The sequence below is a fragment of the Acipenser ruthenus genome, chromosome 26 (genome assembly GCF_902713425.1).
Source record: "Acipenser ruthenus chromosome 26, fAciRut3.2 maternal haplotype, whole genome shotgun sequence".
Taxonomy (NCBI): domain Eukaryota; kingdom Metazoa; phylum Chordata; class Actinopteri; order Acipenseriformes; family Acipenseridae; genus Acipenser; species Acipenser ruthenus.
In genome coordinates, this window is record NC_081214.1 from 26,585,373 (window position 1) to 26,602,776 (window position 17,404).

General features: G+C 40.9%; 2 protein-coding genes across 5 annotated transcripts; one reads left to right on the top strand and one right to left on the bottom strand.

Annotated features, from left to right (window-relative positions):
* Positions 1–1,549: 1,549 nt before the first annotated feature.
* On the bottom strand, positions 1,550–9,384 carry LOC131696562 (protein FAM199X-like). 3 transcript variants are annotated; one of them, XM_059000782.1, is made up of 8 exons: positions 9,301–9,384; positions 8,627–8,779; positions 7,900–8,087; positions 7,201–7,420; positions 6,865–7,017; positions 5,667–5,828; positions 5,101–5,340; positions 1,550–4,489 (listed from the first exon to the last, which is right to left on the bottom strand). In XM_059000782.1, the coding sequence occupies exons 3-8, from the start codon at positions 8,064–8,066 to the stop codon at positions 4,310–4,312; spliced, it is 1,122 nt and encodes a 373-aa protein (XP_058856765.1). In that variant the 5' UTR covers positions 8,067–8,087; positions 8,627–8,779; positions 9,301–9,384; the 3' UTR covers positions 1,550–4,309. The 3 variants fall into 3 exon arrangements, with proteins under 3 accessions (XP_058856765.1, XP_058856764.1, XP_058856766.1); XM_059000781.1 differs by having other exon boundaries at positions 9,286–9,368; XM_059000783.1 differs by lacking the exon at positions 9,301–9,384 and adding an exon at positions 9,007–9,222.
* On the top strand, positions 9,367–16,518 carry LOC117412224 (COMM domain-containing protein 5-like). Of its 2 annotated transcripts, none has more exons than XM_059000784.1 (7): positions 9,367–10,424; positions 11,098–11,258; positions 12,118–12,146; positions 13,305–13,355; positions 14,681–14,776; positions 15,122–15,197; positions 16,345–16,518. In XM_059000784.1, exons 1-7 carry the CDS (start codon positions 10,274–10,276, stop codon positions 16,444–16,446), a joined length of 666 nt encoding a protein of 221 aa, XP_058856767.1. In that variant the 5' UTR covers positions 9,367–10,273; the 3' UTR covers positions 16,447–16,518. The 2 variants fall into 2 exon arrangements, with proteins under 2 accessions (XP_058856767.1, XP_058856768.1); XM_059000785.1 differs by having other exon boundaries at positions 16,352–16,518.
* Positions 16,519–17,404: the final 886 nt, after the last annotated feature.

Consider the following 17,404-nt stretch of genomic DNA (forward strand, 5'->3'; position numbering starts at 1 on the left):
GTAAACTGCAGCACCACTGCAGTTTAACCACACTGTTCTGAACGAGCTGCATCCATTTCTAACTCTGATTCCTGTTCGCTCTTCCAGATGAAACACTATCCAGCAGCATTAATCTTCATGTTAGAAAAGCTGTTTCTGTTAAAGACTACTATATATATATATATATATATATATATATATATATATATATATATATATATATATAACAGCACAATGTACAGGGTGTATGTAATGTGAGAGAAAGGGATTTTAAAACCGAAGCAAAATAATTCTCAATTTAAAGCAGTCATCAGAACAAGGCATCTGTTTACATGGATGACATCTGAAATTGAATCTAAAACAGTGAATGCTATTTTCTACTTCAGTACATAAACAGGACTGACTTGCACTGAACAGACAGTTCTAAATGCATCACAATGTAGAAACACTTGAGACATTTCAACAGACACCCCTCCTTATTACTGTACAATATTTTTATTTCAAAGCTAGAAGTGTTCTTCATCTTCTAGCGATGGTGTTTTGCTTTTAATTTATTTAGGTGAGCATCAAAACATAGAATTAAAGATGAACATGGTGCATAAAATAGCATCCATGTACTTGGAAAATGATGTTTCTGAAATACCTAGGCATACATTGTTCAAACCTTATGCTGACTGAGTTTAAGCAACTGGCGCCACCTAGTGGTAATGATAATAAAGAGCTTTCCACTGCCTCAATGTTTGTAATACAAAGTATTTTAAGCAACCCAGAGTGGACTCTTATAGATGAAGGTCTATTCGCGTAACAGTGGGAGGGAAATCAATCTCACCACAAACATATCATATTTTTCAAGCAATTTTTCAACATGAAATACATTTCAAGACCATGTATATTTTTGCAAAAAAGATGTTTATGCAATGATAAATGTTTCCTTTTCTTTGAATTCATAAACAAAAGCTTACCCTGAAGACAGGTTAAAGGTTTTTTAAATATGTATTTTTACTATTGTTAATGGAGAATATTTCTGTACATAATATACAATAGTAAATAAATGGAGTGTTTATATAAAACGAGTACAATGTAAACAGTAAACTATCTGTGTATTAGTGGGCGGGGTTGTAGCGCATATATAAGTGCAGTGGTTTAGAGGGGAGGGAGGTGCTCAGGTTTGTCTGCTCGTCAGGAGCGGCGACTCTTATGCAGTTCAAACATCGTAACTAAAACAATGATTTAGAGAGCTTCCATGTTCAGGAAGCCAGCGTCACAGAAGGCTGGCAATAGTAGTGCTAGGGGAGAGGAATGAGAACGTGTAGTTTGTACCTCTGTGCCTGAAGTGTTTGCATTCTGTAAAGCTGTGCTCAGAAGTGTTTGTATCCTGTGCTATTTATTTACTTCTAACACCACAGGGTGCGTCTCCAGTGGTTTCCAGCCTCCGGTTCACGTGATTGTGGTGGAATGCAGGTGGCAGGCTCGCCACTCTTTCACACTGCAGAATTAGACTTGATTTAGCAAACTGCTGGCTGGAAGTGTTGTGTGACTAGGAATGGTGAGAAAGAATTGCAACAAAGAATCATATTACAACTTTTTAATGTGCACCAATATAAAAAGTAAACCGTCATACTAAAGCAAACAATTGACAAACAACTGCACTGTAACATTGGGTTACTTTTGAAATTGAAACACAGATTTGATATTCGTACAGTCGAAAGAAGCGCATCAAATAAAAATTAAAAAGTAGATTCCATCCCAAAGAACCGAGTAGCGACAATGTGAGATTTAATAACGAAATAACAATAATAACATTTAAACAAGAAATGTTTTACATTATCATCCGGTGGATCTGTTCTTATTTTACTTGTATCACCCACACTTAGATTTGGAGAAATACAATGATAAAGCTGAACTGTATTGTCAAAAGTGCATGTATAGCTGCACAAGGGTGTGATTCTGGGGTCCGACTTATTTTGATATTTTCTGGTCTCCTTGCCACCGTGCATCAGTGTGTCTGAGCTCTTAAAGGTGGTACAGAAAGTGGATGTGTTTATTGTATGAAGTGAATCTCAGAGGCAGAGCTGGCACAGCAGTTGGGCACAAAGATCCCTTTCCTGTAACTGCAATACATTTAAGATTAAATTAAAGACTCTGCATACTGCCATCTACTGGGCATCATGAGACACTACACAATCAGGACTGCTAAAACTGCAAGCATTTAGGTGAAGTTTAATCAAATGAACAATCTTGTGTTTCTTTGCACTTTCACGGCTTATAACAAATACAGTGTTAAATGTATTTTACCAGTGCAATCATTAGAGTTACAACTGCTACAAAGCACAGCTTCAAATAAAGAACACCAGCACTGAGAAATCATACACATCCATACATATCTTACAGTGTATTAAATGCACCCCCCAGATCCTTGGATATACAGATCTGTTTAGATACAGAGTAAGTTCAAGTTTGTAAGATTCACAATCTGAATCCAGCTAAACGCAATCTATTATATATCACATATCTTTATTAAATGACAAGACTTGTGACTTTGCAAAGTGCTCTGTGAAGTTAGCATTGAGAAAGACTGGATGCCTTCACAAATCCCCTAGGCTGCCATGCTTCCAGCGCAAAGGTCTTAACACGTCGACATTTTCCAGCACTAAAAGTTTTACACTGTTTCTAAGAAGATGTGCTTAAGTTAAGTTTAACATTTTTTCGGTCTGTTTCAATACATTATTTCTGACAGTACAGTAGATGATAACGACGTTCAAGTTTCACTGTGATTAATTAGTCATGCCAGGGTTTAAAACATTGATAAAACATAAAAGGTCACGAGCTGAACTGCATTGTCTCTTACTAAAGCCAGCAAGAATTTAAACTGCAATACACTGGGCTTCTTTCCATGCATGCAATACAACAAGTCTTGCTATAAAAAAGAGTGTATTTGATTCTATTCGGGTTCATGATAAAGTGATTTAGACTCAATACCCTCACCCCAAAAACACCTAGTTAAAGCCAGCATTACGAGGCTTCATCTATATTGAATCTGAAAGCACTGTGACAATACATTTCACACAATGTACAGCATACATCATGAAGAGCAAGGCCTATCTCTGAATACCAAAGACATCCACAGGTTGTATACCACATATAATCACCTGAACAGGGAGTCAATTACAAAGTCATTTTACATGGTGTTACAGGCTTACGGAAAATAATGCCTAGCACTGCTGTCAAAATGCATGACTGCAATGGCATATATTATTTCCCAAACAAATTTCATTCCTGGTGTTCCCCAATATCTTTTTTTTTCTTACAAAATACATTTTACAATCCCAATGACTTTCAGAAAAAAAATAATAATAATAGGGCAACCTGCAGAAAGGGTTTAGTGAATATGCCCCTATGGATTATTCTAAAATAAGTAAAACATGTGCAATAATGATCTGTGCAAATACCTCCCTGGTTTAATGCAGTGTTTGAATTTGGAACAAGAACAACATTGTCTTCCACTGCTCTGAAAGCAAATAAAGCAAACGATTGCATTGATGCCTTTTTTTATAATTCAGTAAAAGTACTGAAGTACTTGGGAGTTTTAAATACAAAGAAAAGCAGAACGCTCAGTTGTAAACAAAAGGTATCCCCTTTTACTGTGTCCACGTGCTTCTCTGCTCCACACACAGCCCCATGTGGAGCTCAGTGTTCCCTCTACGCCTCATTACTTCTGATTTGTCATTTTTGGAAATGTCTGTCCTTTACAGCAGAGGATGGGGAGAGGTTTCTGGTGTTGCAGGTATGTAATTAGCATTAACGGTTTAGGGACTGAAATATAGTTTAGTGTTTGTTAAAAGAGGATTTTCAAAAGCCTATATTTAGGCATATCATGCTTTGCAAACTCCCCCCCCCCCCAAAGAGGCTTCTCCGCTGAAAGAATACAATATGAGAAAGAATACGATTTTACCAAGTTTGAGTGTTCCTGGCTTAATATTACTTTGTGATAATATTAACAGCCAAAAGAGTCTTTTATTGGGGTAGTAAGTGCATTTGAACTTTGACAGTAACATTCAAGGGAAAAAAATTTGCGCTCCGTGTACAGTATCTGCACGTTAGGCTTGGGTGACAGCTCAAACATACCCTATAATACTGCCTCACAAAAATATGAACACACTGCTTTGCAGTGCAAATGCACCAGTCTGCTATACTTCAAATCACACAATGCAGTGGAAACCCTATATTGGAAGCTAAACGCACGTATCTCTTTGGGTATTGTTTTTAGTTTTTTGAATGCTCACATACGAAAGCTTGAGGCTCAGAAGGAACACTGAGGGAGTCCCGCTCGTCACATCAAGACTTCAACGTCTCCCTCGTGATCCTCCTCCTCCTCCTCTGTCACTTTGAGTGACAGCACCTCTTCGTTCAGGAACAGTCCGCTCAGCCTCTCCTTGCGGGCCTGCCTCTGCTCCTTCACCTGCTTCTTGCGCAGGGCTTTCTGCTGGAGCTTGCGCTGTTTAGAGCGCTTCTGTCAAAGACAACACAAAAACACACCTTGCAAAAATTAGCTCAGTACAAGAATAAATATACGGATATACATCCATAAAATACACAGAACCGCATTTTAGTTTCATCCTTAAAAGGGATTGTAGCGAACAAAATCATTCCAGAAATCTAACTTTTTGTGCTCGTTTTGAAAGCAGCATGTGGTCTAGTATGTTTATTTTAAAACATAATATTTGGTACTACAGTAAGTTACAGAAATGTCTGTTTGCAAGCCTTGCTTTCTTGGTCATTTCCCCACCCATTCAACTGCTTCTTTCTTGTCATGAACCAAGCAGCTCCTTCCCCTATTGACTCGCATGCTTTCAGCCAGTAACATACTTTGACCCAGAACACACTACTGAGGTGAAATGACCCATCTGTAGTTTTCCTGAAAGTAACACATAGAAAGTGAGATGTTTTTTCAATCTAGTGGAGTACCAGATATTTTAAAATGACAATACATATTTGCTTTAACATGCTTTCAAAACTGCACATTTGAGACCTGTGTAGCGAGCGAATGGGAAATGCAAATCAGATAAGATTTCTGGAGTCACTCGGAGATGTATACAGGAGGTGGCGCCGCTGCGCTCTCACCTTGGAGTCTCGGATCCTCTCGGCGGCGGCGCTGGTGGACAGGTTGCTGTCGCTGTGTGCCCGGCTCATGTTGGAGCCGCTGGAGCCGTTGCTGCTGCTGCCTGTGCTGACCATGCTGGCATTGCTGCTGGTGCCGCTCACCCCACTGGTGCTGGCACTGCTGTAGCTGCTCCTCTTCCAGCTGTCCCGGGTGCTGCTCGGGCGCAGGCGAGAGCTGTGCTCCTTGATGTAGTTCCTCACCTGGGGCAGACAGCACTGGGATTGTTAACACAGCATAGGACATGCAACCAAGGCTTAGGGAAGCATTTGCGTTGCATAAGGACATTAGAGTCCGCCAAACTAGTGCTGAGAAACATGCACCACTTAAAACAGGGCTATAGGAAACCTCTCGTTTTATTAGTATCAGTTATTTAATGATACCGATTTGGGAGTGGTCCCCAAAGGACCCACAGAAGTTCACTTGTGTGTTAAGGAGTGTTTAAAAGAAGGGAACTTAAGTTAACACATTGTAAAGCTTTTCAGCAGACTGTACAAACAGCGTTCCTTGGAAGAGGCAGCAGCCTTACCTGTTTTAACTTGTCATCTGTAAGACAGTTGAGCTCGATGATGAATTCGCTGTCTGTAGGAGATATCTGCGCGCTGGGGTCAATGATTTTGATAATATCCAGCTGCTCTCTCAGTCCCATCTCAGTGCTCACCTTTCGACTCAAGTATTCAATATATTCAACCTGATTTTAAAAAATAAAGAGTTGTTAAATCGCAATTAAAACGAAATGACTGAGGGAGTGACACTTGGGAGTGTTTACTGTAATGATCCTTTGTTTTTGGGGCAACACTGTTACACTAAAATAAGCTTTTGATAGATGTGAATCATAAAGTTCCCCAATCCCACTAATCCTGTACTTCAGAGCACTGTAATCTGCCAAGTGTTTAATCTGTAGTATTTTGTATTTAATCATATCCTGATGTAACTATCACTGACACTGCTATCTGCTGTATTATTGAATTGTATTTTGTCACACTTGTACTTGCTTGAACCAAAGTCATTGCATTTATCTTGCTCTTAATTGTATTATTACTTGTACTGTGATACTTGAAATGTATTTGCTTACGATTGTAAGTCGCCCTGGATAAGGGCGTCTGCTAAGAAATAAATAATAATAATAATAATAATAATAATAATAATAATAATAATAATAATAATAATAAATCAATGCAAAGCCTGTGAATCTAAAGGACCTCCCAATAAAATCTTAAGGAGCTTTTTTTTTTCCTGGAAGATTCAAATTAAAACCAACAGGTTTAATGCAGAGCTAAAATGGGCTCGGTGAGAGAAATACAAAAAAAATCAAAAACATCAGTTGTAAAAATCAATAAATTATACTTTATAAATTAGAACAGGACAACTATCACCTTTTCTTCTGCACTGGGTTGAACGCCTGTCCTGTTGTGGGTACAAGCAGGCTTTAGAACACCCTGCACAGTACCTGCTCATCGATGGGATACCCTGCACTGTACCTGCTCATCACTGGGATACCCTGCTCATCGCTGGGATACCCTGCACTGTACCTGCTCATCACTGGGATACCCTGCACTGTACCTGCTCATCACTGGGATACCCTGCTCATCACTGGGATACCCTGCACTGTACCTGCTCATCACTGGGATACCCTGCACTGTACCTGCTCATCACTGGGATACCCTGCACTGTACCTGCTCATCACTGGGATACCCTGCTCATCACTGGGATAAGCTGCACAGTACCTGCTCATCGTTGGTCATGGCACTCCAGGGAAGCTCGTCCAGATTCCTGTGCTGTTTGCTTTTCCTCTTTGGGACCAGGCAAGGAGAGCTAGGAATGCTGGGTATGATATCAGACAGGACATCACTTCCACTCGCAATGTCACTGCCAGGCAGCTTCGAATCAAGAAACACAACAAATAATATTACTAAAGACAGTTTGTATTAAGCTCATTATAAAACCAGAAATGGATCAAACCGCTATGCAATGGGGGTCTTATTCCCATCCCTGTTTATATGCACTGGATTTTAGTTGCTGGCCGCAGATTTGGCTGCATATTCTGTGTGCCCTGCACCCACCTGCCATTCAAAGTCACTATCTGACCAGTCCCAGTAGGTACTGATGGAAGAGGAGACGTCGCTGCAGACACTCCCCTCTGGAAACAGCTCGAAGGAGGTGAACTCCTGGTCATCCAAGAGGGAATAGCAGTCATCCTGGTCCCCGACAGAGACAGAGGAAAACAGTTCCTCGCTGCACTCGGAGCTCGCAACGCTGGTACCACACGAGGTCAGGTTCCATCTGAACACAGAGCAATCAACACAAGCAATACACCATGACAATACATTTACCATTCCAATGTATTCAGCCTAATATCTTAAAAGAAGATGACCACGTGAACCCTAATCAATACTTTAAAGGCAGCACAGAAACCAGGACCACAGAATGCAGTGTTGGAAATTTAGTGAAGACAGACTTAGCACTGAAGGTAGGAGACAGTTCTTTGAGGGGATGGAATGGGTTACCAAGCCATGTTGTAGATGCTTTATTACTGGGATCCTTTATGACCCCACTTGACAGTTTTGAGATTAACAAACTTCTATCAACAGGAGGCGTACTGATGGGCCGAATGATCTCTCCATCTGTAAACATGCTTACATTGTAACTTAACACTGGCATACAGTTGACAACCCTATTACACCTAAAAACAGGGCTTCTCTTAAAAAGAACATGTATTTGTTGTACTGAAAACTACATTCACAGTCATTTTCAATCCTGACCTGTTGCTGTGAAAGCGATGGAGGGGGTCAGTTCTGTGACAGGAGGAAAGCTGGCAGCTGAAGTCACTCACGTCCAGCGTTCCTTCTTCACTGACATTACCGCGCTGGGACAGCAAAGGGAACGGATCCCCTGGAGACAAAAACTTCTCGTAGAGATCTTCGGACATTGTCACAGGGATGCTGAAGTGCTGAAGGCATGGAACACATCATTCAACTACAAATGCACACAGCAAATGATTTGAACCCTTTGCTGTCCTGGGGATGTTCCCTTGCCTATTTAATGCCTGGGCAGCAAATGGTTAAACGTCACCCAACTTACATTTGCAGACCTAATTTAATTGCAGCAACGAAATGCCTTACACTCTATGCAGACATTAAAGTAAGCTTAAGTCCTCGAAATGTGTGTTTTTAACTATCATGTTTTACCGAGTAGACCGAGTTTAATGGTAATTGGCGTCTCTGAAACCACCCATGGGTTATATATATATATATATATATATATATATATATATATATATATATATATATATATATATATATATAAATAAAACTGTATATTCATATGTTTTTTACAAAAACAATTTATATATTTGATAAACAACTACTCTCTAATAATTTTATTTGGACACTAAGTGCTACAGCAACGGTCTAAATGGCATGCTGCCAGACCGTTAAATCATGATAGAATCCGTAAATAACGACAATGGTGTGACAACGGCATGCTTACCTGACGGGTCAATAAACTACAGACCGAACAAATAATGTGCAACAGCTGAAATGATGCTGGCCTTTCATGGTACCGCAGGACAACAAACCCACGGCCTTCGCTCGTTTACTGCTGGTTTCTTCTGTCGTTGAGTGTAAACGTGGTCGACAGTTTCTACAGGGGCGACAATAAAACAACAGACGCGTTAATACAATCCTGTTATTAATACTGTGCAGCAATGCAACACAGAGTGCCCAGATTACACGCTAGGATAAACACGCCGGTTTCCCTGCAGCTGCCTGCCTGGCTGTACAAGTACTTGCCTTCACTGCAGTCGGCTTTGCGTAACTTACAGTGCAATTGAGATAGCACAGATTTATATTGGTTGGTATTTAACATACACTTTAACTGATAACCTTGACACGGGTTTCTGATAACCTCCGATGAAGTGTAACTGAAAACCACTAGTCAAACTGCCCGGATTTACACAGAACAAGAAGACATCTCTCTTCTGACCCCGTAAGTACGCGCAAACGCCCACACTCCTCTGCGTAGCCATTGGACAGCCTGTTAATACAGACCCTCTACCAGGATCAGATTAAACACGCTAAACCGTTAAATACGTGCACGATGTTGCCCTTCCGTGTGCTGCTCGATACTGATATCCATTATAAACGTACATTTCGGATACCGACCTGGATTTGTTTTCACAAGACCCTACTTCTTCCACCCCGCAGATGACGTAATGCCACTTCCTTTCTTCACCAGACGGGTTCCACCAACAATGCCATCACGTGGGATTGCAGAGTATGCGGACTTGAAGAACAACAGCGCCCCCTGCAGAGTGGGATGACTATAGTCAATAACAAAATGTACAAATAATATACGCGGTTCCATTTCAAGCTATTTTGTTGTATGGTTATTCAAAATGACAGGGCTTTGTAATCGATGTGTTGGAATACCAAACACAAGCTGAATCCTCATTAACCATTAACATGGCAGCAGCAGCTTTGTTACAGTTTTAGTATTTGAACGTGCTTGTTTTAAAAGGTAATATGCGTAGAAATAGAAAGTGTTATTGTTTTATGTAACCTTGTGTACAGTACATACAGTTTTAATTCTATACGTTTTGTGTCCGAACTGATAAAAATACTTTTTTTTAGTTTTCCATTTATAACATTTTGAAAAATACACGATTTAAAAGTTGCAATTAGTTTATTTCATAATAACAAAGCTACCGTGTGTGTGTGTTTATTTTTCAAAAGTACAGTAGCAATGTGGCCGCCAGATGGCGCACCGTTACTGTTTTGTGAAAATTAATTTTATGATCACATGAGCGGCTTTTATGCGAATCACGTGGTTTCGCAGGAAACAGCTAGAGAACGTTTTGCACTAGAGTAGAGCTGGTGGTTTATTTGTATTTACTTTTTCAAATGTAATATAGTATTATATTTATATCTAATTCCGTATATGTATATGTATGAGTAATTGGAGAATGCACGTTACCGTGTCTGGTGAATGAAAACGGGTTTTACTACAGTAGAACCAGCAGCGCTATGCTAGTGTTAGCATCTAGAACAGCAGTCAGTCGTTTGTGACAGGATTGGAGTGAGGTGTACCGTACTAAACAACACCAAAACAAGTTTCAAACTCGAGGCTGTCAGCATCATGTCATCTGCCGGTAAAGCGGCAGCTTCAGCCGCCGGTCAGCCGAGCGATAGAACCGGCTTCCTCGGAGCGAGGATCCCGTCAGAGGTGGAGGTCATGACGAAACACTTGAAGGATTTGGACAAAGAAATGTTCAGAAAAATCCTCAAAGGTAAGTAGGCTTCCACAACCTAACCCAACCCAACCCAACCCAACCCAACCCTGCACCGTACTGCAGAAAAGAGTTCGAAATTCGGTACAAAAAATAATATTAGTGCAATAAGGTAAACTTTTAAAATAGTTTCACCTTCCAGATAACCAAAACTTCTCCAAATGTACAGCAGGCTCAATTAGAACATTATCCATCCATGCCTTTGTTTTAAACTTGAAATCAAGGGTCATTCCACCTGCTCAAGAATGGACACACCACAGCTCATTTCAAACCACATGTGTGTGTTTGTTCTGCAAGGTTCTTTATAGGATCGGCAGCACAAGTCTTTAATTGAGGTATGACACCTACTCTGCAAATAATTACACTACTTGGGGCCTGTATCTTAACATGGAATTCTCCATCTCCGTTAACGTGGTATGATTTAAATGAAACACCATGGAATAGCTTGCAAGCTCACAACACCGGGAAATAAAATAAGGGAATGCATTCATACAAAATCCATAACTTATAAAACAGTTTTGTTTTATATTCTAGGCACCCGAACGGCGTTTTGTACTGCCAGGTGGTACAGGTTGGGTGCCTTTCTCAATACACCTGGTCGAAGTGATGCTCAAGGTGATGTCAATGGCAGGGCTTTTTAATCATCATGCTGTGCTGTGCTTGTATTTTGTAGCTGTTGTAAGCGCATTGGAAGGAAAGGACTGCAGAGAATCTATGACTGCCATCGCTGAGCATGGGAATCTCTCTGAAGAGCAGTTAAGCTACATTATAGCAGGGATGTACACTCTGCTGAAGGAAGCGTTGCGACTCCCAGCCTCCTCTCTGAAACAGGAGGTGAGTATTTCATACAACACCAAGCACTGTAGATACAATCAGAAGCATTGTGACTCCCAGCCTCCTCTCTGAAACAGGAGGTGAGTATTTCATGCAACACCAAGCACTGTAGATACAATCAGAAGCATTGTGACTCCCAGCCTCCTCTCTCAAACAGGAGGTGAGTATTTCATACAACACCAAGCACTGTAGATACAATCAGAAGCATAGTGACTCCCAGCCTCCTCTCTCAAACAGGAGGTGAGTATTTCATACAACACCAAGCACTATAGATACAATCAGAAGCATTGTGACTCCCAGCCTCCTCTCTCAAACAGGAGGTGAGTATTTCATGCAACACCAAGCACTGTAGATACAATCAGAAGCATTGTGACTCCCAGCCTCCTCTCTCAAACAGGAGGTGAGTATTTCATGCAACACCAAGCACTGTAGATACAATCAGAAGCATTGTGACTCCCAGCCTCCTCTCTCAAATTGTTTGATTTTTTTTATCCCACACACTGTAAGCCAGTAATTTTAATAAACATTACCATCATCCCAACACGTCGTCTTCTTACCCAGTGACCCCTTCAATACCACTCATCCATGTTTTACTAAACTATTCATTGCCATTTTGTATTCTGTACTATTCTGTTGCTATTCCTGTTGGTATTCATACTGGTGCTGTATCTCTGAGTTTACAATGGGGGGTGTATTTGGAGCCAGCCCTTAGCGTGAAGTGTAACTATGCTAATAGTAAAGGAGTCTGGATCCACTTTAACCTGCTGTGCAATGAGAGGTTTTGCTGCTACACTGCCGATGTAATCTTAGGGTTTCTGGGTTGACATTTTGTTTTATTCCTCTTTTTTTTCTTCTGCAGGTCTTCAAGGAAGATCTACGGGATATTAGGTAATGGCAGTACTTTTGTTTTGTATTGTTCTTGCTGCAGATCCAGTGTGCTGAATGTGCTCAGACACAGTGTCCGTTTAACGAATGCATCTTTAACTCACAGGGGACAGTGACACAGACAGGGTCCTTATCTGTATGAGATCCTCAGCCTCGGCTTCTCCGTGAAGAACTCTGTGCATTGACACACCACTGAAATGTCTGAAATGCCAAATGGTTTGATTTCAAAGTCATGCCCCGGCTGGCGAGTGTATTCTTTGTTATCAGCTCGTGTGCAGCTAAACACCAGCACTGCACTCGTAGTTGATTAATAATCAGTTCATTTTTGATATACAGTATAGTGCAGGCTTATTTTGTTGAAATGTCTTTAACTGATTTAAAACGAGACACTCTTTGCTGAAAATAGCCCTCATTTGGATTCAGCTCTCAAAGGGCCCATTGAGATTGACATCTCATTTCAAAGATGGGCCCTCGACTAACACTCACTTGACAGTGATATTCAGGCAACATTTATAGTCTGCGTTACTCATTGTAGTGAAATTGCTTGTTATTCAGCTCAAGCCCCCTTGTTCTGATCTAGTTGTGCTGGATCCCACGCCCTGTTGCCGTGGCTTCTTGACGGTACTCTGCCGAAACCGCGTGAGGAGGCGTGTTTAAATCCCAGGCCTTTCAGATATTATGTAATTTCCAGCCTCTTAAAATAAAAAAAAAACGAAAATAAAATCTATTATCTTTTATATAAGCAGACATTAGCCTGAGGATGTCAGGCATACATATTTTAAGGTGATTTTTGCCATTTAAAGTTACAATCATCAGCTTCTAGGCTCCTAGAAAGGAAATTGGATTCTAACTTTCAACTCCTTAAGGAGTAGGCAATGTCTGCTTTCCACAGCAAACTAGGTGACCCACACACCCAGTTAGAAAAGGTGTGAAAACAATGCTTTGACACATATTGACGCAAATGCATAATGACCTTATATGAGGAATGAACGTGCTTTCAACAGTGCAGCACGCAATGCATTTGTATATGTGTCTCTAAATGCTGAAAGTATTATAGATAGATCCTGAAGGAGCTTTCCTTCCTAAAAGCAATTCCCTTCTCTCCTGTGTTTCTCCTCCACTGTGAGCGTGCCTTTGACACACTGTTTCATCTTGCTGCAGGATAGCAGAGGAGTTCATTGCAGATTTTGCCAGCGTGATCTTCGGCAGTAGGTTTGTATCTTAAGGTTTTTGTGTAAGGGTATTGGCAGAACTGATAATCCTGTGTAAGGGTATTGGCAGAACTGATAATCCTGTTCATTGAATGGAGACGGCATTACTAGCTGTGCTGTGTACATGCTGTCTGACTATATAGTGCTTTCTTTCTCTGTCGTCCTGTAGCTGCAGTGCTTTATCAGCCACACAAATAAAGAGGAAAGAAGTATCTATTTGTTGCTTTGTGGTTCTGTAACTTAGCAGTGGGTTTGCACTGAAACTGCTTCCATTTGATACACTCAGCAGGGAGCTTGATTCCGGCACATAGAATAATTAAGGAATACATAAAGCATCTTTCACCCCCTGCAGATGTATTGCAATGGTTTGTTTAGTGATAGTCACTGACAGTTAATGCCTGTCGCTTATACCCTGCACTGTATATAAATACTGTAGATCAGATCGTGGTTCAAGTGGGAAACTAATCACCATAAGTAGCAGTGACCTAAATCATTGTGATTATCCAACTAAATAAAGCTGTTTCCAGTACTGCTGGTGATTAGCAAAGTGGCCCCTGGTCTTCCTCACCAGAGTCGGTTAGCTGTGATAAGATTATAAGGACACAACGAGCGACTCCATCAGCGTGGGCTCGATGGCTACCATGAAGAGGGTTTTCTTTTTTCACATACGCATTGCGAGATTATTTTATACAAATATATATAATTGGGAGTGAAAGTCTTGATTCCAGCCAAATCGCAGTTTCTGAAGACAAGCTGCTCATTAACCTCCACGGTTTCCCCTTCTTCACTTCTTCACAGTGTGCAATCTTCTATAAAAAGAAAAGCACTCCATGAACAGCCTACATTATATAATTACATGAATCACTGTTCAATGTATCTGAACAGGTCTGAATCACTTTTCAATGTATTTGGACGGGTTTGAATCACTGTTCAATGTATCTGAACAGGTCTGATTCACTGTTCAGTGTATCTGAACGGGTTTGAATCACTGTTCAATGTATCCGTGAATGGGTTTGTTGCAGCAGTTTTTACTTAACTAGTTATTTTACTTGTGGGCTAGATGGGGAGGAAGTAGAAGCTTTGTACAGTAGTTGTCATAAATTGGGCCATTTGAATTGAATCATGACTTGTTAATAATAATAATAATAATAATAATAATAATAATAATAATAATAATAATAATAATAATAATAATAATAGTAATAGTGATTGAAACTTTGCATTTCATCAGCATATCCTTTATTAACCACCACCACAACTTATGATTGGAATGCTCTTGTCACAGACTCGTATAATAATCAGTTTTCATTGTGCAAACCTTTTCAGGCGAGCGGTGCTCGAGAGTGCTGCTGCTCAGCAGGGAACTCGACGGGCAGGCATTGCTGATTTCAGGTGGAGAGTAGACGTGGCCATCTCAACGAGGTAAACAATGTGCTTCTGTGTCTGTGCCCTTTCAAAGAGGTGCACATTTCACAGGCTCCCATCTCAACAAGCTAAACACACACCCTTGATGTGCTTCTGTCTCTGTGCCCTTACAAAGAGGTGCACGTTTCACAGGCTCCCTGCACCTCCACTCTGCCAATGCTAGATTGCTACAGTGGACGTGGTGCAGCTTTTGTCAATGCACACGGCGTGCAACAAAGCCTCAATTGCATGTGCATGTAATTGGGTCCCTGTAGCCTGTGTGTGTGCACAATTGGTTTGAAAAATGAGCAGAGTGTAACCGTGGTATCCGATTGCCCTTTGAGATTTTCTTTTTCCTCACAGCTCTTTAGCCCGTGCGCTGCAGCCCTCCATACTGATGCAGATGAAGCTGACAGATGGGAATGCCCACCGCTTTGAGGTAATCTTAATTACCTTCGCTTCTGTGTGAGGGCAGGCAGGCTCTACCCAATTTGTATCGCAGCTGCTGATCGACGTGATTCATATTTAATGGTGTAGGTGTTGCAAAGCTATTGATTTGTTCTTTAGCCTTTGGCATGTGCTCTTCCATATACAATCATTGTGGACTTGTAAGTTTGTTTAGTTATTATGTAAAGCCTTCCAGGGCTAGAGACTCCCACTAGTCCTACACCCTGGGGTTTCAGATCTACATCATTTCAATGATCAGGAGCCAGGAGTTTGAGCAGTCAGACCCCTGTTAAATATATGGTCTCTCCCCTCTAGCTGCTTGAACCACTTCAAAACCGCTCTGAATTAAAGATGTGCAGAGTTGCAGGGCTCTGTGATAATCCCTAGGAAGAGAGGATTTCATTAAATCAGTAACTATTTAACACTCATGCCACGTTCAGAAACGCTAAAATCAACAGAAAAATAAAATCAACGACAAACTTTTCAATCTGTAGTCTTTTTACATTTGAAGACGCTGAAAAAAAATACTTGTGGTTGAAATGTTTGTCGTAGAGTGTATTCGGTTTCGTTTAGTGTTTCTGTATTTTTTTTGTGATTCTGGGAGAAGCCCTTTGGGAGTGGCTGTCTCAGTATGCGGTGGAGAACGGAGCACTGGGTAGCATTGTGTTGGGCTCATGAGTTGCTAGGCAATTGGAGAGATCCCCTGAATTAAGAATCCATTCAGAGACAGGATGCTAAATGGTTTGTTTGTGTCTCTGCCTTTCACAGCCCAAGCTGCTGTTATTCACAGTGGTTATGTAACACATGAGCATTAGAAAAACATACATTGTTTTCGATCTAGCTGAAGCATAGTGCTAAAGTGATTCATTCTTATCCAAAGCAAATGTTGCTGGACATTTTTTCTCTTCCTAATGACCAGAAAGACATCAAGTAAACACAACCCACTCATGTTGTTGGAGGGGAGGGGAGGGGAGGGGGCAGGTAGTGTGACAGGTCAACCGCAGCACATGCAACAGATCCCGTAAACCCAGCTCTCTCCCCGTACAGAGCCGCACGTAACACGAGTACACAGAACACCACTTTGAATGCAATGTCCTGAGGATGGGGTTTTTTGTTTTTTTGTGTTTTTTTTCCCCAAGGTGCCAGTTTCCAAGTTCCAAGAGCTTCGCTATAACGTTGCCCTGATCTTGAAGGAAATGAACGACTTGGAGAAAAGAAGTGTGCTGAAAATTCAAGACTGAATCGGTTCAGCTTGTTAAAGCCTAAAAGTTGTTCTTTTTTTTTGTATTATGAATAAAGAGTGAGTGATTTTATGTGAGTAGCTTGTGGTTTTCACTTCCCTGATTTAAGTGGGGTTTTCTGGTCCTGGTGCCTGTTTTTGAGCTCATCATCACACAACCATGCCTAAATATTCAGTGCGTGCAGTATTCCTTCAAAATGTTATCAGCTGCTAATACCTGGGCACTGATCAAACTGACAACACGGGCAAGAAACTCAGTTACTAATGTGTGGTGCCGCCTGTGCCCCAGATTAACTATGTTCTGAAGTGGATTTCATGCTGTGAGAATGCCCTCTATTCTTACCTGCATCCTAATGCAGCTCTATTTCACACTAGTTGCAGTCATCAAGGATGTTATAAGGCAACCTCTTTCCGAATCGGTTATATAACCATGTATTATTTAGCGCGTTCTAAGCGTACACTCAATTACTTTAATTTGAGGTCTTGAATATTTTCAAGAGTAATCAGAAAGGCAAGAGGACTTTTTTTTTTTTTTTTTTACTTGTCGTTTTCTAAACCCGGCTCCATTGAGATTTCAAAGGGGTGGGAGGACCTATCACACTCTGCATTTGCATCTTCATTTGCACACCTTGTTTGATCAGTGTGCATGTGTGCAGTGACGCGGTAGAGCGGTGCAGCGAGCTCTTCACAATCAGATATGCAAATGATGCCCTTGATTAAAGTTCACCATCTTCATGTCAGCTGGGACTGGTACGTGTGCCTCTGGCAACCACAGCTGTTCTGTGATAGAGCTTTGAAAGCTGAATTAACTGGAGCTAAACTGCGATGTAGGGAACACAAAAATAATACAGATTTATATATATATATAATGTTTAAAACAAAGCAGAAAAAAACATGTTCCAAAAACATAGCGGTATAAAAACAGAATGCTATTTACCTTCCCATTAAAAATGCCTGTG

Excerpts from the sequence above, each read along its gene's own strand:
- LOC131696562 (XM_059000782.1), bottom strand. The coding sequence starts at position 8,066 with ATGTCCGAAGATCTCTACGAGAAGTTTTTGTCTCCAGGGGATCCGTTC. Across the intron at positions 7,421-7,899 it reads CATCGCTTTCACAGCAACAG|ATGGAACCTGACCTCGTGTG; the intron begins GTCAGGATTGAA and ends CTCTGTGTTCAG. Across the intron at positions 5,341-5,666 it reads CAGATGACAAGTTAAAACAG|GTGAGGAACTACATCAAGGA; the intron begins GTAAGGCTGCTG and ends TGTCTGCCCCAG.
- LOC117412224 (XM_059000784.1), top strand. The coding sequence starts at position 10,274 with ATGTCATCTGCCGGTAAAGCGGCAGCTTCAGCCGCCGGTCAGCCGAGC. Across the intron at positions 10,425-11,097 it reads GTTCAGAAAAATCCTCAAAG|CTGTTGTAAGCGCATTGGAA; the intron begins GTAAGTAGGCTT and ends TGTATTTTGTAG. Across the intron at positions 12,147-13,304 it reads GAAGATCTACGGGATATTAG|GATAGCAGAGGAGTTCATTG; the intron begins GTAATGGCAGTA and ends ATCTTGCTGCAG.